General features: G+C 27.9%; 1 protein-coding gene across 1 annotated transcript in view; it reads right to left on the bottom strand.

Moving 5' to 3' along the window:
- The window catches only part of LOC111620621, an 83371-nt gene that overhangs the window by 34812 nt on the left and 31020 nt on the right, over positions 1–17539 (bottom strand). The window contains exons 7-10 of the mRNA XM_023362584.1: positions 16259–16470; positions 15940–16173; positions 10717–11001; positions 3462–3746 (exon numbers count right to left, since the gene is read on the bottom strand). Coding sequence (XP_023218352.1) covers positions 3462–3746; positions 10717–11001; positions 15940–16173; positions 16259–16470 — 1016 coding nt within the window. The remainder of the gene's footprint in view (positions 1–3461; positions 3747–10716; positions 11002–15939; positions 16174–16258; positions 16471–17539) is intronic.

Here is a 17539-nt window from a genome sequence, read left to right as displayed (position 1 = left end):
AACTTTTTGAAATATTTTATAAAAGTAATTTGTATATTGTAGTTTACATTCATTTTGATATATATTCAGTGTTATGACTAAAATTAAGTATCTAGGATTTCCAGAGTATTGCCATTTCCTTCACATCTTTCTGGGAAATGCCATTTACATGAATATCGGTTAATATATAATTTATATTTTATGAATATTCATAATAATCAATTAGTGAAAATACTTGTAATGTTTATTTTCATTTGTCTAATATAATACTAAATTTGAAATGAATAATTTACCTTACGTACTCACATTAAATAAATATAATGTTGTAAATTTCTTGAATTTAATAACACTTTTTTAAACATTGCAATATACTGTAGGATTATTATTACTAATCATTAACAATTATCTAAAATTTTAACATTTATACAACAAATCAATCTTAATTTGTTAAGTGTATGATGTCAAAAATATACAAAATACCAAATTGAAAATTACATTCTGTTTATTTCAGACTAAGAGTTGTTAAAATGAATATTTAATATATGGATTAAGTAATTATTATTATGAAGTAATTTTTTCAATAAATTTTCTAATCACAATTTTACTTAGTGGAGTATATAATATATTTAATATTCAAATAGAAAATTTTAAATAATTTTAGGATGCAGTATAAAAGACATTTTAAAATTTAAAAATAATATATAGATTTACAAACTATGTAATACATTAATTTATTTCAATATTTTGCTGTAAGTATATAACAAATATTTATATTTTAATCTATTTTCATATATTTATATAAAAATAAAAAAAATTAGCAATAAGTTGTGTAACTTTCCCAATAGTTATGAGATTTTATTATAATAAGCTACCTTGCCAAATTTTGTTTCTTAATCTTTACCCCATCTTGAGATATTAAATAAAATAGATGTACAGTACACACACACACAAAATTCCCCGTATTTTACTTTTTTGGGTTCAAGGGGTCTCAAAATACGGAAACTTGCAAAATATTCAGTGGATCAATTTTGACACAATTCCAATACTTTCCCTTGTTATGTATATGTTACAGCCGAATTGTTAATTTAGCCACTTTACAAAGCAGCTAGCTGTTTGATTAAATAGTACTATTTTGTAATAAAGCTGATGTTCAACCACTTTACAAAGAGGCTAAACCAAATCCCACTGCATTGAATGACATTTCACATTTTATAATATGGCTGGGCAGACAATTAGCTTCTTTACAATGCAGCATTAGATAACCACCAGATTGTCATATTTACTTCCGATTCTTACCATCTGAGCGCTAAGGAATGTTGCTAGATTTTACTGCCAAAATGGGTTGCTATTGTTTTAGTTTGGCGTAAAAAAAAACTCATCTGGTGCATTGCCTACTTTTTGGGCTTCAAAAATTTGACTTAGATACATAAATTATTTCATTGTTTGTTTTGGTCTAGAAAAGAAATAACTATCTCTATTTGTGTCACCTTTAGACATAATTATTTTATATGTAAAAGTAAGCATAATATACAAATTGAAAGAGAAGTGCATCAAGGAATTAAATTGGCTGCAGAGAAAAGATGGTTGACAATAACACTAAAAAACTTCCTCTATTAGATATTAGAAAAAGTATTTTTCTTAATTTACCAAAAATGGATCATGGTCCTTTAGATACCAAAAATATTATGGGAAAAATTGTTAATTTCAGAAATTGAGTTTATAAGAGAGGGATTAAATCCAGAATAATTAAAAATTGTTTCTATTGTTACAAATTACAAGAGTTGCTGAATGATTATAATAAAATACCAGAAAAATCAATATCTCTGTGAGAAGCTGCAACTAACCAGCTCATTTATTCAGAAGTCAAGAATTTCAAAAGTGTTCAAGTACAGCTGCAAAAAATCAGTGTCACACTAATAGATGCACACATGTTTCAAAAAGAAAGTTCTTTGCAGATCTGAATGTCATTCTAGTTTACCTTGCATTAATTAATTAATAAATAATGCATCTATTTGATATGTTTAATATTATTTTGTAACTAGTGAAGAAATTTAACAGTTTTAAAGTGTTTTCTCATTTTTATAATTTAATTTTTCACTGTTTAGTATGACAAATTACCTGTCTATTTATGTCATGACTTTACAAAAGTTATTCTTAATTATAATAAAGAATACTTAATAGCACTACGTGTTTTTAAAGATTTTAAATGACCAATGAACAGTTAAGTTGATTAGTTATTATAAATAATTATATTTTTTCCTAAAAGCAGGAAGTAATTCAAATACTGTACTAGTTTTATAATTTTCAAGTTTATATATAACTAATTTTGATTATGCAATATATGTTTTTTACTTCCTAATATTTTTTTCCCTAACCTTAGTCCATAATTCACATTTTAGTAGAGACTGAGATTTCTGCCACTTTACAATACAGCTAAACATAGCTAGCTGCTTTGTAAAAATGCAATGTAACAATAATGCAGCTACATATGAGTTAGCTTTATTACAAAATGGTGCCATTTAATCAAACAGCTAAATTAAAAATATGGCTGTAACATATACATAACAGCCAGGAAAGTAAAATGATGTAAACATTAAAATACTTGTAAAGAAAACAAATGCTTCCACAGATTAAATAAAATGAACTGTAGAGATATCCAAAAATAATTGAAATATNTTATTCTGTTTGTACCCTCTAATACTAAAAACTCCTTTAGTATCTTACGGCTGGACGAAGTTATTTTTTTCAAGTTCTTGAAGATATTTATGTAATCTATCTCACACAATCTGATTTTGGGGGCTATAACTCATGAAGAGTTGCTTGTAGAGGTATAGTTCCTTTGAGTTTTTTGCTCCTATGGATATGCTCTACAGCTCTGATAAGGTCCCAACTATCTCATCCAGAGCTTGAATTGAGCCGAATTGGACGCTTTTTAGGTGTAGGGAATTTTTTTGTTTTGTAGTTAGTTTTATGAAACTTAGTATTAACAAAATTCTTGTTTTATGCCAGAGACAATTTTGTGTCAAAATGTTAATGTTTTTAATCAAATAATTAATTAATTTTTTATGATTTAGGTGTAGGCTCAAAAACAAGTTTTCTTACTTGGGAAACCTGGTTTTCAAATTATACAAATTTCTTCAATAAAACCAGTTTTTCAAAACTGAGTTTTAAAAACTGATAAATCCTAATTGAAATGTGGTACTGACAGATATAAAGATACCACATCAATCTTATAAAATCAATACTTGCTTGTGAGCATGGAGGAAAGATCCTTAGTAATGTCTGTCTTGGCATTGAGTGCAGAGCTAGTTACAAAATTAAAAATAGGCATTAAAGAAGTAATATGCTTTGCAAAAGCTTTTCTAAGTAATATGTTGGGTGGGAGCACTTGTTACACTAGCAGGTGCAGTGATCATTCTAGTCATTCTAGCTTGTGTATCTTGGCCTCAAAAAACAGTCTAGGGCATAACAGTCTATCTCACATTTCTAGGAATAAGAAGAAAACCTGGTAAAGAGGCTACCACTCCTGGAAGTGCAAACACCCTCCAAGTCTTTCTTAGGACAGTCGCTGTTGCGTCTTCCTGTAAACTTACAGAACCAGAATGTTCTAGAAACTCATTGGCACTAGCCAGAAAATCATCAAGCCTACAAATAACAAACTTCTTGTCCTTATTTGAAACTAATAACTTTAAACAATTACTGGCAAGAAATAGTTTAACGCAGCAACTATTCCAAAGATCTGGCAGTGACACAACTTGCAAATTCCACTGTAAAGAGATTTTAGAAAATAGGGACAGCTTCAACTTAGAATGCAGCTCTGTACATTGAACAGTCTTCACAGCAGCCATAACAGGTCATCCCCTTGATCTTTCACAACTAAAATTTAATAGCATCAATGCCCCTTATATAAAAAGGTACCATGCCAATTTTTTTTTTTTTACTTTTAAAAAACTTGGAGGGTCAAATTTAACACAATTCTATTACTTTCCCTTGTTATGTATACATAACAGCCAGGAAAGTAAAAGATGGTTAGACAAACTGTTGTGGTTAGCCTTTAAATTCTTTAAAATTCATATAATTGAATTTTTGTTTTATTTTTATTTTCACCTCTATAACCTGTAGATTATCTATGTTTAAGAGACAATTTGATAAGGGTGCAGGTTATGCAATGCAACAGAATATATGCAAATTTTAAATTTCAATTACAAACTCAAGTTTATGGATCAATGGCTATTCCGTAGGCATAGGGTATATATCAGGGATGGCCAACACTAGACTGCGGTTGGTAAAATGAGCAATTGCATAAATAAGTAATTTTTTCATTTGAAATTTAATATCAAGTTTTATTGTCATTTTTTGTGAATTTATGTTACTGTTTTAAGCATAAGAAGGAAAAAAATAACATATGTTTACTTTATGCATATTTAACAAAGCTAAAGTAGTATTTAATTGTCATAACTAAAATGGAATGTTTTATTAATTACTAAATTATCATTATTGATGGGAGGCTAATGGCTAGAAAGTCTACAAAACATAATAACTTCTTGTATGTGCCATCCCAGGATAAGAGAGTTTAATCTATATACCTCAGATATAGGTGGGGATAACACGTGAAAAGTAATGCCAAGAGTGCTCTAGACTATCTTCTCATTATCAATTCTGCCAAAATGACCAACAAGAGTGAACTGATAGGATCTCTGTTTTTATAGGTTAAAACTAATTACCAAAATGGAGACAGATACAAATCTATCTATATCCATTTTGTATACAAAAGGAATTTGACATATTAACTCCATAAAGATTTTATAACATATAACTTATTTATTCAAGCTTTTGAAACAGTTATGTTAGCCAATGCTCTCCTAATTGACAAGGTTTTAGTATCCAACAGGTGATACAAATATATATATATTTTTTCAAATATCAGTTACTAAAAGTAGAACCTGTCAACTATTTCTATTTTGATAATAAGTCTTACTTACAAAAATGGAATTCCTATGGGTTCACCCAATGTTGGCTGTTTTGGTGGAATTGAAATAGGAAGAATAGTGTCTAGAACATTTTCTTGGCACTGCTTTCCATCTGGTATCTATACACTTTAGATATAGGAGGAGGTGATGCTCTCTTAGCCTTGGATGGAACACATGAGGAGTTATTACATTACCCTTGTCATATAGTCCAACTAATACTATAGATTATTATATATTCAATTTATCAGCAACGAAATCACACACATGATAAGTACTAACTTATATTTACTTAAAATCACAACATAAGAAAAAGTTGTTTTCTTTTTTCCTTTAAGTTCTAGGTTTTGTTTTTGTTTTATATATCATCATATATATACTCTGAGTTAAAATATTTTAATTTTAATAAATATAATCTGTAATTTTTCATTTGACTTCTTAATATAAACTCCTTGAAATCAGCCTTATTTCAAAATGATTACCTAATTTAATGTTTAGAATTTACAAATTCCTTTTTTGTGTGTCTTTCTTTGTAGAACTTATTTGTTAACAAATCAAAATATTGGCATTTGAAAAAGAATATTACTATTTTCTTAATGACATTCTATTTAATAAATATCCAGTAATAATATGATGATAATGTAAGATGACAACAGATTTTTTAAATGTAACAGTAATGTTTAAGACACATTTTGAAATAATGTTATCTCATACAAAATTGAGAAATGTAGAATTCTATATTCATGTTGTGATATATGAGTTATAGTGTGAGAAATGAATATGGAATTGTATTCAATATATTAATCTACTGTTTCAAAATATCTGCATCATCAGCATGAAAATATTATGGAAGTACCAAGTGGACAACTTTCTGTAATGTTTTCTTTTGGCGAACTTCTAAATCACACTTTTATCAAAGAAGTTTGAAGTAGGATAAATACTATATTATTATGCAGCTCAAATCAATAATAGTTAGATTATTGCTGTTAGGACAGAATAATCTGGCTATTCCTTGCACAGACAGATGCCAGATTAGTGAGAGTGCTTGGCAGCAGTCTTCATCTTATGGCCCACAAGTCAAATATGGCCACATTCAGATTGACCATACGGATAAAATGCCCAAAGCATACTTATCTGGCCTGCATAGTTTGTTTTCACTGACATATTTTAACATCAACAGTTAAACTAGTTAAAAACATATTAACTTTTGAAAATGCAACTAGAATTAATAGACCTTACCATAAATAAGTTTTTATAAGAATCATTTGAAGAAGAGAGTTTGTAAAACTTTAAAATTCTCTTCTGATAAAGATTTGCAAGTCATAAGAAGTATTCGTGGGGGATATTTCCTATTTTTGCTTCTAAATACCTTTGTGAACAAACTTTTTGAAAATGAAATAAATATAGTCAAGATATCAAACATAATTACCCAGTAAATATATAATGGAAATTTCAATATTAGGTGCCACAATATTTATCTGCAATTTTGATCACATTCTTTTGAAAAAGTAGTTGCAAATTTCAAATTGATTATTTCTGAACAACAACAGACAAATTTTAATCTCAATTTTGACTATATCATTAAACAGAACGTGCTCAGCAAATAATAAACTTATCACATTACACCTTTTTTTGCCGAGATAGTCTTATTGAAAAACTAACGTTTTTTGCCTATTCTATAGGCCATCCTCAGGCTTAATGATAGAAAAAGAACATTGGAATTCCATTAAATAGAATATGTAAATTTAAGTACAAAAAATAATAATGGAAAAAATACTTTAAAAAAAGTATTAACTAGTGCATTTATTTTTAGTTATTATTTTCTATTACTANGGAAACCTGGTTTTCAAATTATACAAATTTCTTCAATAAAACCAGTTTTTCAAAACTGAGTTTTAAAAACTGATAAATCCTAATTGAAATGTGGTACTGACAGATATAAAGATACCACATCAATCTTATAAAATCAATACTTGCTTGTGAGCATGGAGGTACTAAGTCTGACTTTGTTTTATTGTATTTGTATTATTTTTTCAGTTATTTTCTTGTTTTTCCATTATTATTTTTTGTACTTAAATTTACATATTCTATTTAATGGAATGCCAATGTTCTTTTTCTATCATTAAGCCTGAGGATGGCCTATAGAGTAGGCCAAAAACGTTAGTTTTTCAATAAAACTATCTTGGCAAAAAAAGGTGTAGTGTGATAAGAAGTTTGACTATATCTTTTATACCTTATCCTCAGACTTGTATTTTACAGTTTACATTGTCTTCCTCAGAAAACAATTAGTTTAGGCCTGGTATACAGACCTAATGGCAATGAATGATGTGACCTGCTGCCATTCAGTGTAAATTCTTTTGGGAGGCAGGCAGGCTGGCAAATAATCTGGGTCATTGACCTGCAATATTGTACAGAGAAATGAAACCTACGTAAACAGGGAAACAGAATATCAGACTAACATTTTCAAAGAAATGGAAGCATATAAATGATCACACTGGCTTAGTGAGAGTCAATTGTATTTTATTTAATAATACAGTAAAGAAAATATGCTGTTATTTGTTTTTTACTCAATTTGTTTGTAACAAAAAAATTTGTTAAAAAAAACAAATCACTTCTAAAAAACTATGAACTTTTGAATTGTAAAAATATTAAATTCAGAAAAATGAAAATAAAATTTTCAAAAATTTAAAATAAATAACATTTTGAGTCTTTAATATTTATGATACAAACAGAAAAATTATGATTACTCAGTTATTATTCCTCAAAATGAATATTTCGAAATGTTTTTCAACAACTTAATAATAATAAAGCATGCTGATATAGACAAAAACAATATTCACTTCATGCTCAAAATGATATATGGGAGAGAAATCACACTTAACTGACATTAAAAACATGTATTTATTAAAAACTGCAAGAACTTTCGAAGACATATAGCCTTTCATCAGGCAAAATTTGAACACAAACTTTAAAACATAAGAATAGAACATAAATGTAATATATCTTTTTTAAATTCAGTTAAGGCATGAGACTGGAATATTAAATAAATATTCCATAAAAATTGGAACATTCTAATAAAAATGCAATGCACACAAAATTAACAACAAAATAAATCTCCCAAGTGAAAATTTTTAAAGCATCTACAAAGTGAAATGGTTAAATAATTCAATCCATAGATACAGAATATTGATGGTAGGAGTATTACAGAGTGAAAGTGATGCGAACTGTCTCAGTAATCTAGTGTTAGTCCAAAGGGCATACAGCCATGCTCTGTTGAAAGCTTGGTTGTGAGTTTATTATTGGCAATATCCTCTTGATGTTCTGCTACCCAAACTTGCAACATTCTAGATGTGGCTCCAATGTACATTAATGTTGTTCCTGCCTCAATGGAATTGCGTAAATCCCCAATTTTTCATATAAGGCAACACTGTCCCTATCCATACATAACAATCTNGATGCGAACTGTCTCAGTAATCTAGTGTTAGTCCAAAGGGCATACAGCCATGCTCTGTTGAAAGGTTGGTTGTGAGTTTATTATTGGCAATATCCTCTTGACATTCTGCTACCCAACTTGCAATATCCTAGATGTGACTCCAAATGTACATTAATGTTGTTCCTGCCTCAATGGAATTGCGTAAATCCCCAATTTTTCATATAAGGCAACACTGTCCCTATCCATACATAACAATCTAAGTAAAGTGGGCTAGGGAACAATTGGTAAAATGAGGCCATAAGTCCTAAAGAGACGGGCTATGCATAACGATAGAGAGCCACAAAAAGAACTGGCAGATGAACAATGTAGCAATCTTGTTTATTGGAAAGGAATGTCTGAGGATATATCAAATTTTTGACACAATTAAAAAGATACCTAAATTTTGCTCGAAATTAACCTGCCCTGCATACTGCATCTGATATAATTTGCAATAACTCTTTGTTAACATATATTTGGGTGGATGGAAACAAGAATGCTCCATGCATAACAGCTGAGATAGCAGGATTTATATAGCACAGGGCTGGAAGGCAGTGGTAGGGACAATTTGTGGTAATGTACCAGTGGTTTCTGTCCACCATAAATTGGTGGACAGAAAACATAAGTCCAGCAGGTACTCTGTGAATGAGTAAGTCTAACCCCACCTTTTCTTCTCAACAGAAAAATTAATTTTTGGATAGATAGAAGATAACATGTCTATAAAGATATAAAACTCTTCCTCAGTGCCATCCCAAGCAAGCAAGATATCATCTACATAATGCATATACAAGAGTGGGTAACATATAGCAAACAGGGAACTAAACTTTAAACTCAACATTTCTCATGATAAGTTCTGCAAGAGCAGCAGAGAGGGGAGAGTCCATAGGTACAGTACACTATGGGTTTGCTTGTGAACAGTGCTGTTAAATTGAAAATAATTGTTCTCACTAATAAGAAAAAGTACTTTCCTCAAATTTAATACCTGGGGTGTGGAGTGACCAGTCCTAAGGAACAAGGTGTTTGCAAGCATTACTGCATTCAAATTAGAGTTTATACAAAAACTGACTTTTTAAAAAACCCAGTTTTCAAATTTTTACCCAAAAAATGGAGATAAGGGATATTTACAGTTAATTTAAAACTTTTGAATTTATTTAATTTTTATAACATTTCAAAAATATAACAAAATAAAATTGACCAACATCTACACAAAGCAAAACAAAAAAATGCTAGAATATCACATTAAACTATATAATTTACTCCATAGAAAACATTAAAGAAAAAGGAATAACAATGAATGCCTACAAAATATTTTATTTCTTATTTTTCCTAAGAAAATATGATTTTAGAAAGCAAAGAACATCTATAGATCTATTGCTCAACCATAGCCTTATTTTGCACACAAAATTGTCAGAAATAGAAAAAAAAACTCTCTTACTTGCTACTGAGCTGGGTTTAATCGTCTTTAAAGCATTAAATAATAAATCTAAATTCTTCGTTCTTCTGTTTGTACCCTCTAATACTAAAAACTCCTTTAGTATCTTACGGCTGGACGAAGTTATTTTTTTCAAGTTCTTGAAGATATTTATGTAATCTATCTCACACAATCTGATTTTGGGGGCTATAACTCATGAAGAGTTGCTTGTAGAGGTATAGTTCCTTTGAGTTTTTTGCTCCTATGGATATGCTCTACAGCTCTGATAAGGTCCCAACTATCTCATCCAGAGCTTGAATTGAGCCGAATTGGATGCTTTTTAGGTGTAGGGAATTTTTTTGTTTTGTAGTTAGTTTTATGAAACTTAGTATTAACAAAATTCTTGTTTTATGCCAGAGACAATTTTGTGTCAAAATGTTAATGTTTTTAATCAAATAATTAATTAATTTTTTATGATTTAGGTGTAGGCTCAAAAACAAGTTTTCTTACTTGGGAAACCTGGTTTTCAAATTATACAAATTTCTTCAATAAAACCAGTTTTTCAAAACTGAGTTTTAAAAACTGATAAATCCTAATTGAAATGTGGTACTGACAGATATAAAGATACCACATCAATCTTATAAAATCAATACTTGCTTGTGAGCATGGAGGAAAGATCCTTAGTAATGTCTGTCTTGGCATTGAGTGCAGAGCTAGTTACAAAATTAAAAATAGGCATTAAAGAAGTAATATGCTTTGCAAAAGCTTTTCTAAGTAATATGTTGGGTGGGAGCACTTGTTACACTAGCAGGTGCAGTGATCATTCTAGTCATTCTAGCTTGTGTATCTTGGCCTCAAAAAACAGTCTAGGGCATAACAGTCTATCTCACATTTCTAGGAATAAGAAGAAAACCTGGTAAAGAGGCTACCACTCCTGGAAGTGCAAACACCCTCCAAGTCTTTCTTAGGACAGTCGCTGTTGCGTCTTCCTGTAAACTTACAGAACCAGAATGTTCTAGAAACTCATTGGCACTAGCCAGAAAATCATCAAGCCTACAAATAACAAACTTCTTGTCCTTATTTGAAACTAATAACTTTAAACAATTACTGGCAAGAAATAGTTTAACGCAGCAACTATTCCAAAGATCTGGCAGTGACACAACTTGCAAATTCCACTGTAAAGAGATTTTAGAAAATAGGGACAGCTTCAACTTAGAATGCAGCTCTGTACATTGAACAGTCTTCACAGCAGCCATAACAGGTAGGATTATTTGAGAAAAATCCTTGTTTGGAATAGGAATAAACTTTGGCCCTTGAGATAGGATGCAATAAACTCCATCTGGCACCGTTAATGACGTAAAGTTGTAATACTGAACCTCCACTGGCACTCTAAGCTTAAGTCAGGTGAAATTAGCTTATCAATAAAACTTGTTGTTTAAGCTTCTCCTTGTCTTATGCATTTTGTTGTTGGCACAGTACCTTATTTGTCCAGCTGTTCATACAAACTTTCTGCACTACACACTTTTGAAAAGGACAAATGAGCTACATACAATCTTTGCTCAGATTCTGCAATCATCATCTGCTTGTTCTTAATTAAATTTCTCAAGAGATTCTGTCCATGCAGTGCAACAAAGAATAAACACACTGTGGGAATGCATCATACTTGATGGAAATACACCTGGGGATGAGACTGTTCTTTCGACAACTTAACAGAAACCAAAACAGTGCCTGCAGTTTTAGCCACAACAGTCTGATGTTCAACAACCTAAAGAAGTGCTTTTTTGCAGTTTCCATGATGATTATAGACGTAAATAATATTCACTTCATGGCAGGAATAATATATGGGAAAGAAATCATACTTAACTATACTGTACTGTACAGTACATTGGAGTCACATCTAGGATGTTGCAAGTTTGGGTAGCAGAACATCAAGAAGATATTGCCAATAATAAACTCACAACTGAGTTTTCAAAAAGAGTATTGCTATATGCCCTTTGGACTAACACTAGATTATTGAGATAATGCTATGACAAAGAATGCTATTCTTATGGGAAAATCTTTATACTGCATCACTTTCACCCTGTAATACCCCTACCATCAATATTCTGTATTTATGGATAAAATTATTTAAGCATTTCACTTTATAGATTCTCTAAAAATCTTCACTTGGGAGTTTTATTTTGTTGATAATTTCATGTGCATTGCATTTTTATTAGACTGTTCCAATTTTTATTAAATATTTGATATTTCAATATCATGCCTTAACTGAATTTTAAAAAGATAAGAATAGAACATAAATGCAACATATGTTTTAAAGTTTGTGTTCAATTTTTTCCTGATGAAAGGCTGCATGTCTTTGAAAGTAAAAACATATATTTATTAAAAATTGTGAGTACAGTCAGTTAAATGTGATTTCTCTCCCATATAATAATAAAGCAATTAGCAAAGTCAAATTTGTTTTAATATTAATTTCTACAATCTTTTATCATATCTTTTTTTTAAAAATTCAAAATCTAGAAGATTGATAATTTTCATTTTTTCACTCTATATTTGTACTGAAAAATGAAGATTACAAAAGTTTTCAGTCCTCACTAAACTTATATCATAATGTTACATTTTCTTTTGATAGCTATAAAAATCATAGTCATTGCACAAAACCACATTTTGATATTTATAATATTTTGAGAATTTTTTTTGAATAAGTTGGAGCAATTATAGTGCATTATTATAGTGAACATTGACTGTGCCACATGAACCTTCCATTACCATTGGATACTATCAAAACTTCAATATTACAAAAAACAGTTAAGACTAGACTCCTAGAGTATTTTGTGTACATGTTTGTATCTATTCTCAATAAAGTTTTAACTCATAATACAATATAATCATCATATCAGTTACATGTAAAAATTTTAGAATCAAGTATTATATTTTTTCAAAAGTTTATAAATCAGAAACTTTGGAATAGAAACTGAACTCTGAACTTTACTTTTCATTTTCTTAAATTCAAGCATATGAATTAAATATTTATTAATTAAAGAATAATAACAATTAAAACTTCATTTCGTAACGCAATCTGAAATAAAAATTTAATAATTTAATTGATGTTTTTATTTCTACAAGTATACATCAGCGGTAATGTTCTAATCTAAATAGACAAACAATTAAAGGCTTTATTTTACAGATTTTATAGATTATTTAATATATTAAAACATCAAGCTAACAATTTTTGTCATATCAAACTATTTAATAAAATCCAATGGCAAAAATATTTGATTTTCCATTTCTTCATGATTAGTTTATATTTGTTTGATGAGAATTATATTATCTAATGTAAAATAAAATCATTTTTCTATCATCAATGTAGATTAATTTACATTAAATCATAAAAGTGAAATTTATTTAAATATATTGGATATTAAAATTATTTATTTTCAATGTTATATGTTAAATTCAATTTAAAGACTAAAGAACAAACCAAAATAAAAAATGGTTAATTCATCTGGCAGAAGTTTCTCATAGACCAGTGTTTGAATCTGTCATTTGACAGTTACCTTCTTTTGTTTTCTTTCTTCTTTTTTAACAACTTAAAAAATATAATAATAAGAATAGAAACAAATGAAATGATTTTGTGTGTGCTTTATCCAGCTTTAACAATCAATAAAAACTATTGAAATCATTTAGTTTTAAAATAAATAAAATAATTAAAACAATAAAAAAGAAAAATTCATATAGTATAATTAAAATTATATAGAATCAATTAATTATTAGCTGAAAATTTTAGATAAAAATATTTGGAAAATTTATCTGAAATGTTTACAAACTGGTTGTATGGAATGGGGGGAAAGATATACCCAAACCTGTAAAAAGGAATAAAAAATATTTACTAATACAAATGTTTTTGTCCATTTCTAATGATCATCATCATTAGGTATGTCATAAATACTGAATAGAGCAATAAACCTGACAGCATTTGTTAGAAATGGATGAAAACATTTGTACCAGTAAATACTTTTTATTCCTTTTACTAGTTGTGTGTGTATTTGTGTGAATTTTTATATTTAAATGTTTTCATTTGTAAACTGTTTTAATTTTAATAAATAATTCATATCATGAAATACACCATAAATAATACCACAAATAGAAAATTTTACTAGAACTTGTTAGAAAATTTTTCAAGAAAGAAAAACCTACAGATAAATCTTGCCAAGATGTTGACATTGGTTGTTGGTCTTAGGAAATTTCATTTATCACTTAAGAATTACCACCAAGCTATTGTTTTGAAACTATTAATATATCTATCTAACAGATGTAAAAACAGAAATAAAACAGACAATTTTGATAAATTGAAAAGCAATAATCTTAGATTAACCATATTTCAACTGTTGAATTAGTAATGTATGCATGATAAAACAATATTCTGAATTACACATAAATTTATACCATACTATGATGTTATTAGTTTATTATTTAATAAAATATANAATTTTATTATCATCATCATTATTATTGTATATCCTATAAATAAGAAATGAATATCCACAAATTTATCATCTATTCAAAATTTATTCATATATTATTTTTAATATATAAGTCATGAAATGACTATGATAAATAGGAAACAAATAAGATAACATGAGATAACAAAAACTTTTGCAAAACAGCTTTAATATAACAAGCTTTTCAACATTTTAATATATTAAAATACTAGGAATTAATTATTTTATATTATTACCTAAGAAATTATATTCTTTATTGTATAAAAAATTTGTTTTATTTAAGACTTATTTATAAACTTTCCAAAATATTTTTATTAAATTTTTGTGAAATGTAATTTGATTAATGATATTGTTTTTTGATCATAATTGTGTTTGTATGCTTGTAAGATAAAATAATATGCAAGTAATTTTTTTTAATTCCATTCAAAGAATATGAAAGTGTTTGGGATTCAAGTGTAAACAACAACTATGAAGATTTCAAAATGAAACAGAAAACCTATATTCATAAGTAAAAATAGATAAAATGTTTTTATTCAATAGTTCATGTAAAAACTAATAAATGACATGCTAATTTAGAATAAATGATTTTTTTTTTACTTTTTTTTAAAAGAAAACATCAATTAAAAACTTATTAAGGGTTATTCTAAGCATCAAAAAATTCAGAAATATAATTTATATACTGTATATTATTTCATTTTAAAATGCTATAATGATAAATTTTATTTTATATAAATAATTTTCTGACTAATTTTATACAGTTAAATAATGGCCATTCAAGATTTTTTTTTTAAATTCATTTATCTAATTTTAATAATTGAAATCAAACAAAATAAAAATACAACAATAACAGATTTTTATGCCACCTCTATGAAATAAGAAAAAGCAACATCTGTTATATAAATTCAATTTTGCAAATCCAAAATTTCAAAAGGATGAAAATCACTAACCATTATATTAAAAAACTGATGTTATGATAGAAAATTAATTACTGTATTATTCTTAAAGAACTATTCATTATTGTATTTCTTTATATTTTTTTAAATCCATCAAGTTAGGACATACTTTTAAAATAATTTTACAATACCAATTATTGAAATCTTATTTAACTTAATTTTTTTTAAAAAGTTTACATGAAAATAAAAATATACTTCATAATCTTGTTATTTTGCAAATATTTTAACAAAACAAAATGAATTACAGAAACAACTGTAAACTTATATTAATAAATAGTGATAAAACAAACAGCAATTATACATACTCTGTTTTTAATATGTTTATGTATTTAAATAAAACTATAAAAATATTAAAATATTCATTTGAATAAATATAAGTGTATATTTATAATTTACAAATTAAGAAAAAAATTTATATTTATATAAGATTGCTTTACAGAATATTAAAATAAAATAAAAATAACATAGTTAATAAATTGTATGAAAACTGGCATCATTTTTGTAAACTATATAAATGAAAAATTGTTTAAAAATATCATATGCCAACCCTAATATTCTATTTATTCGTTTTTCATATTAGTAATATAAACCATAATGAATACTGTCTACGCTAATAGTTTATTGTAAAGTTATTCAAAAAGTATTTTCATGAAAGTAATACAATAATACTCACTAAAGGATCTCCTGTTTTATCTATCCTCACTATTTTTACACTTTCATGGGTATAATGAGAAGCTCTGTCTAAAAGTTCTTCATCTGGTGTCATCTCTGGAGTGGCTTGTCTTTCTGCAATACTATCATGACTATACAATAATCCTTCAAAATCAAATTTGCTGATTATATCCAGTAGTTCTGAGGCTTCTGGCAGTGAACATTCTTGCAAATTATTAATTACCTTTCATATAAAAGCATTTACAATTATATATTAAAATGTATATTTCATGTTTGATTACATTACACTATTTAAAAACAAAACTCACATCTTGAGTTAGTTCTTGAGCACAAGCACAAACAGGCACGGGTGGTGCATTAAAACAGCAAATTTCCTGCACTTTATTATGGACATCCAGCACTTTCTGGAAAGTTTTATTATTTAAAAGGGATTCAATTGCAGATAAATCTTCATTTTTGTGGCCGTTGTTACTATAATGTGATTTTATTCGACTAAGAGAATGCAGCAGCTCAGAAACACCTACAAGAAAATAATGATTAAGTATCTAAATTTAAAAATACTAGACATAACCATAATTAATACTTCTCCATTTCTTACTGATATCCATAGTTCAATACCATGATTTTCCTCTCTAAATTGTTAAACTTTCATTTTTATTGTAATTATCTTGCAACTAATAAAAGTAAAATCTCCTTTTCTAAAAATAACCTAACCCAACTTTCCCCAGTACCTCTACAGGTGCTGTCTTTGTCTGTTTCTTCCTGTCCCTTTTTCACTTGTTTGCTATTTCCATTGAGTGTGGTCTACATAGTAAAGCAGACAAACTTCCCCATTTTCTATTATCAGACAAAACTATATAGAGTCATCAAAATTTTTTAACTTCTGTAAATCTCTTTTATTATTACTAGATTTTCTTATCATTGCAAAATTTATGAAACAATAGATATAAATTACAAAACATCCAATAGGATTTTTAAATATAATTTTCAAACTAAATACTTCCATTTTCTTATCTTACAATGCCGATTTGTTTTAAATATTCAATTTCGCTAATTGATCATTGAAAAATAGATTTATAAATCACTTTATTTAAACACGACATTTAGGGATTTTGAGCCTTAGTCTCAACCCCTTGCCCGTATTCTCACAAAAAACACGATTTTGAATTCATTTAAAATTCTTAAAAAATAAACTAATAAAACTAAAAAAGTTTTAAATGTTTTAACAGGATCTTAATAAGTCATTTTTATATACTTTTGATTATATTAAACTAATTTTTACCATCAATTTTAAACACGTATAATCTTTAGACACAACGAAGTACAAAATGTTCTTACCTCACAAGATACCTTTGGCTAGCTTAGTCAGAATTTCTCTATCTTTGTCCGGTTTAAAGGTCGAACGATAAAGTTTTATTCAACGTTTACGGAAAGAAAATTATTTTCTGAAGTATCAACCAACTAAACGAAAGAGAGGAACTGCCAAATAACCGGAAATAGAAAAAGCGCACTATCAGTCAATGGCGTTTAATAGGCGGATCTGTTTTCCAATTGGAGAATTCCACAAGAATAAATACGACAAGGAACAA

This window comes from Centruroides sculpturatus, unplaced genomic scaffold (genome assembly GCF_000671375.1).
Source record: "Centruroides sculpturatus isolate CEXI.00-Female unplaced genomic scaffold, Cexi_2.0 scaffold198, whole genome shotgun sequence".
Lineage (NCBI taxonomy): Eukaryota > Metazoa > Arthropoda > Arachnida > Scorpiones > Buthidae > Centruroides > Centruroides sculpturatus.
This window is presented reverse-complemented; position numbering and strand designations above follow the sequence as displayed.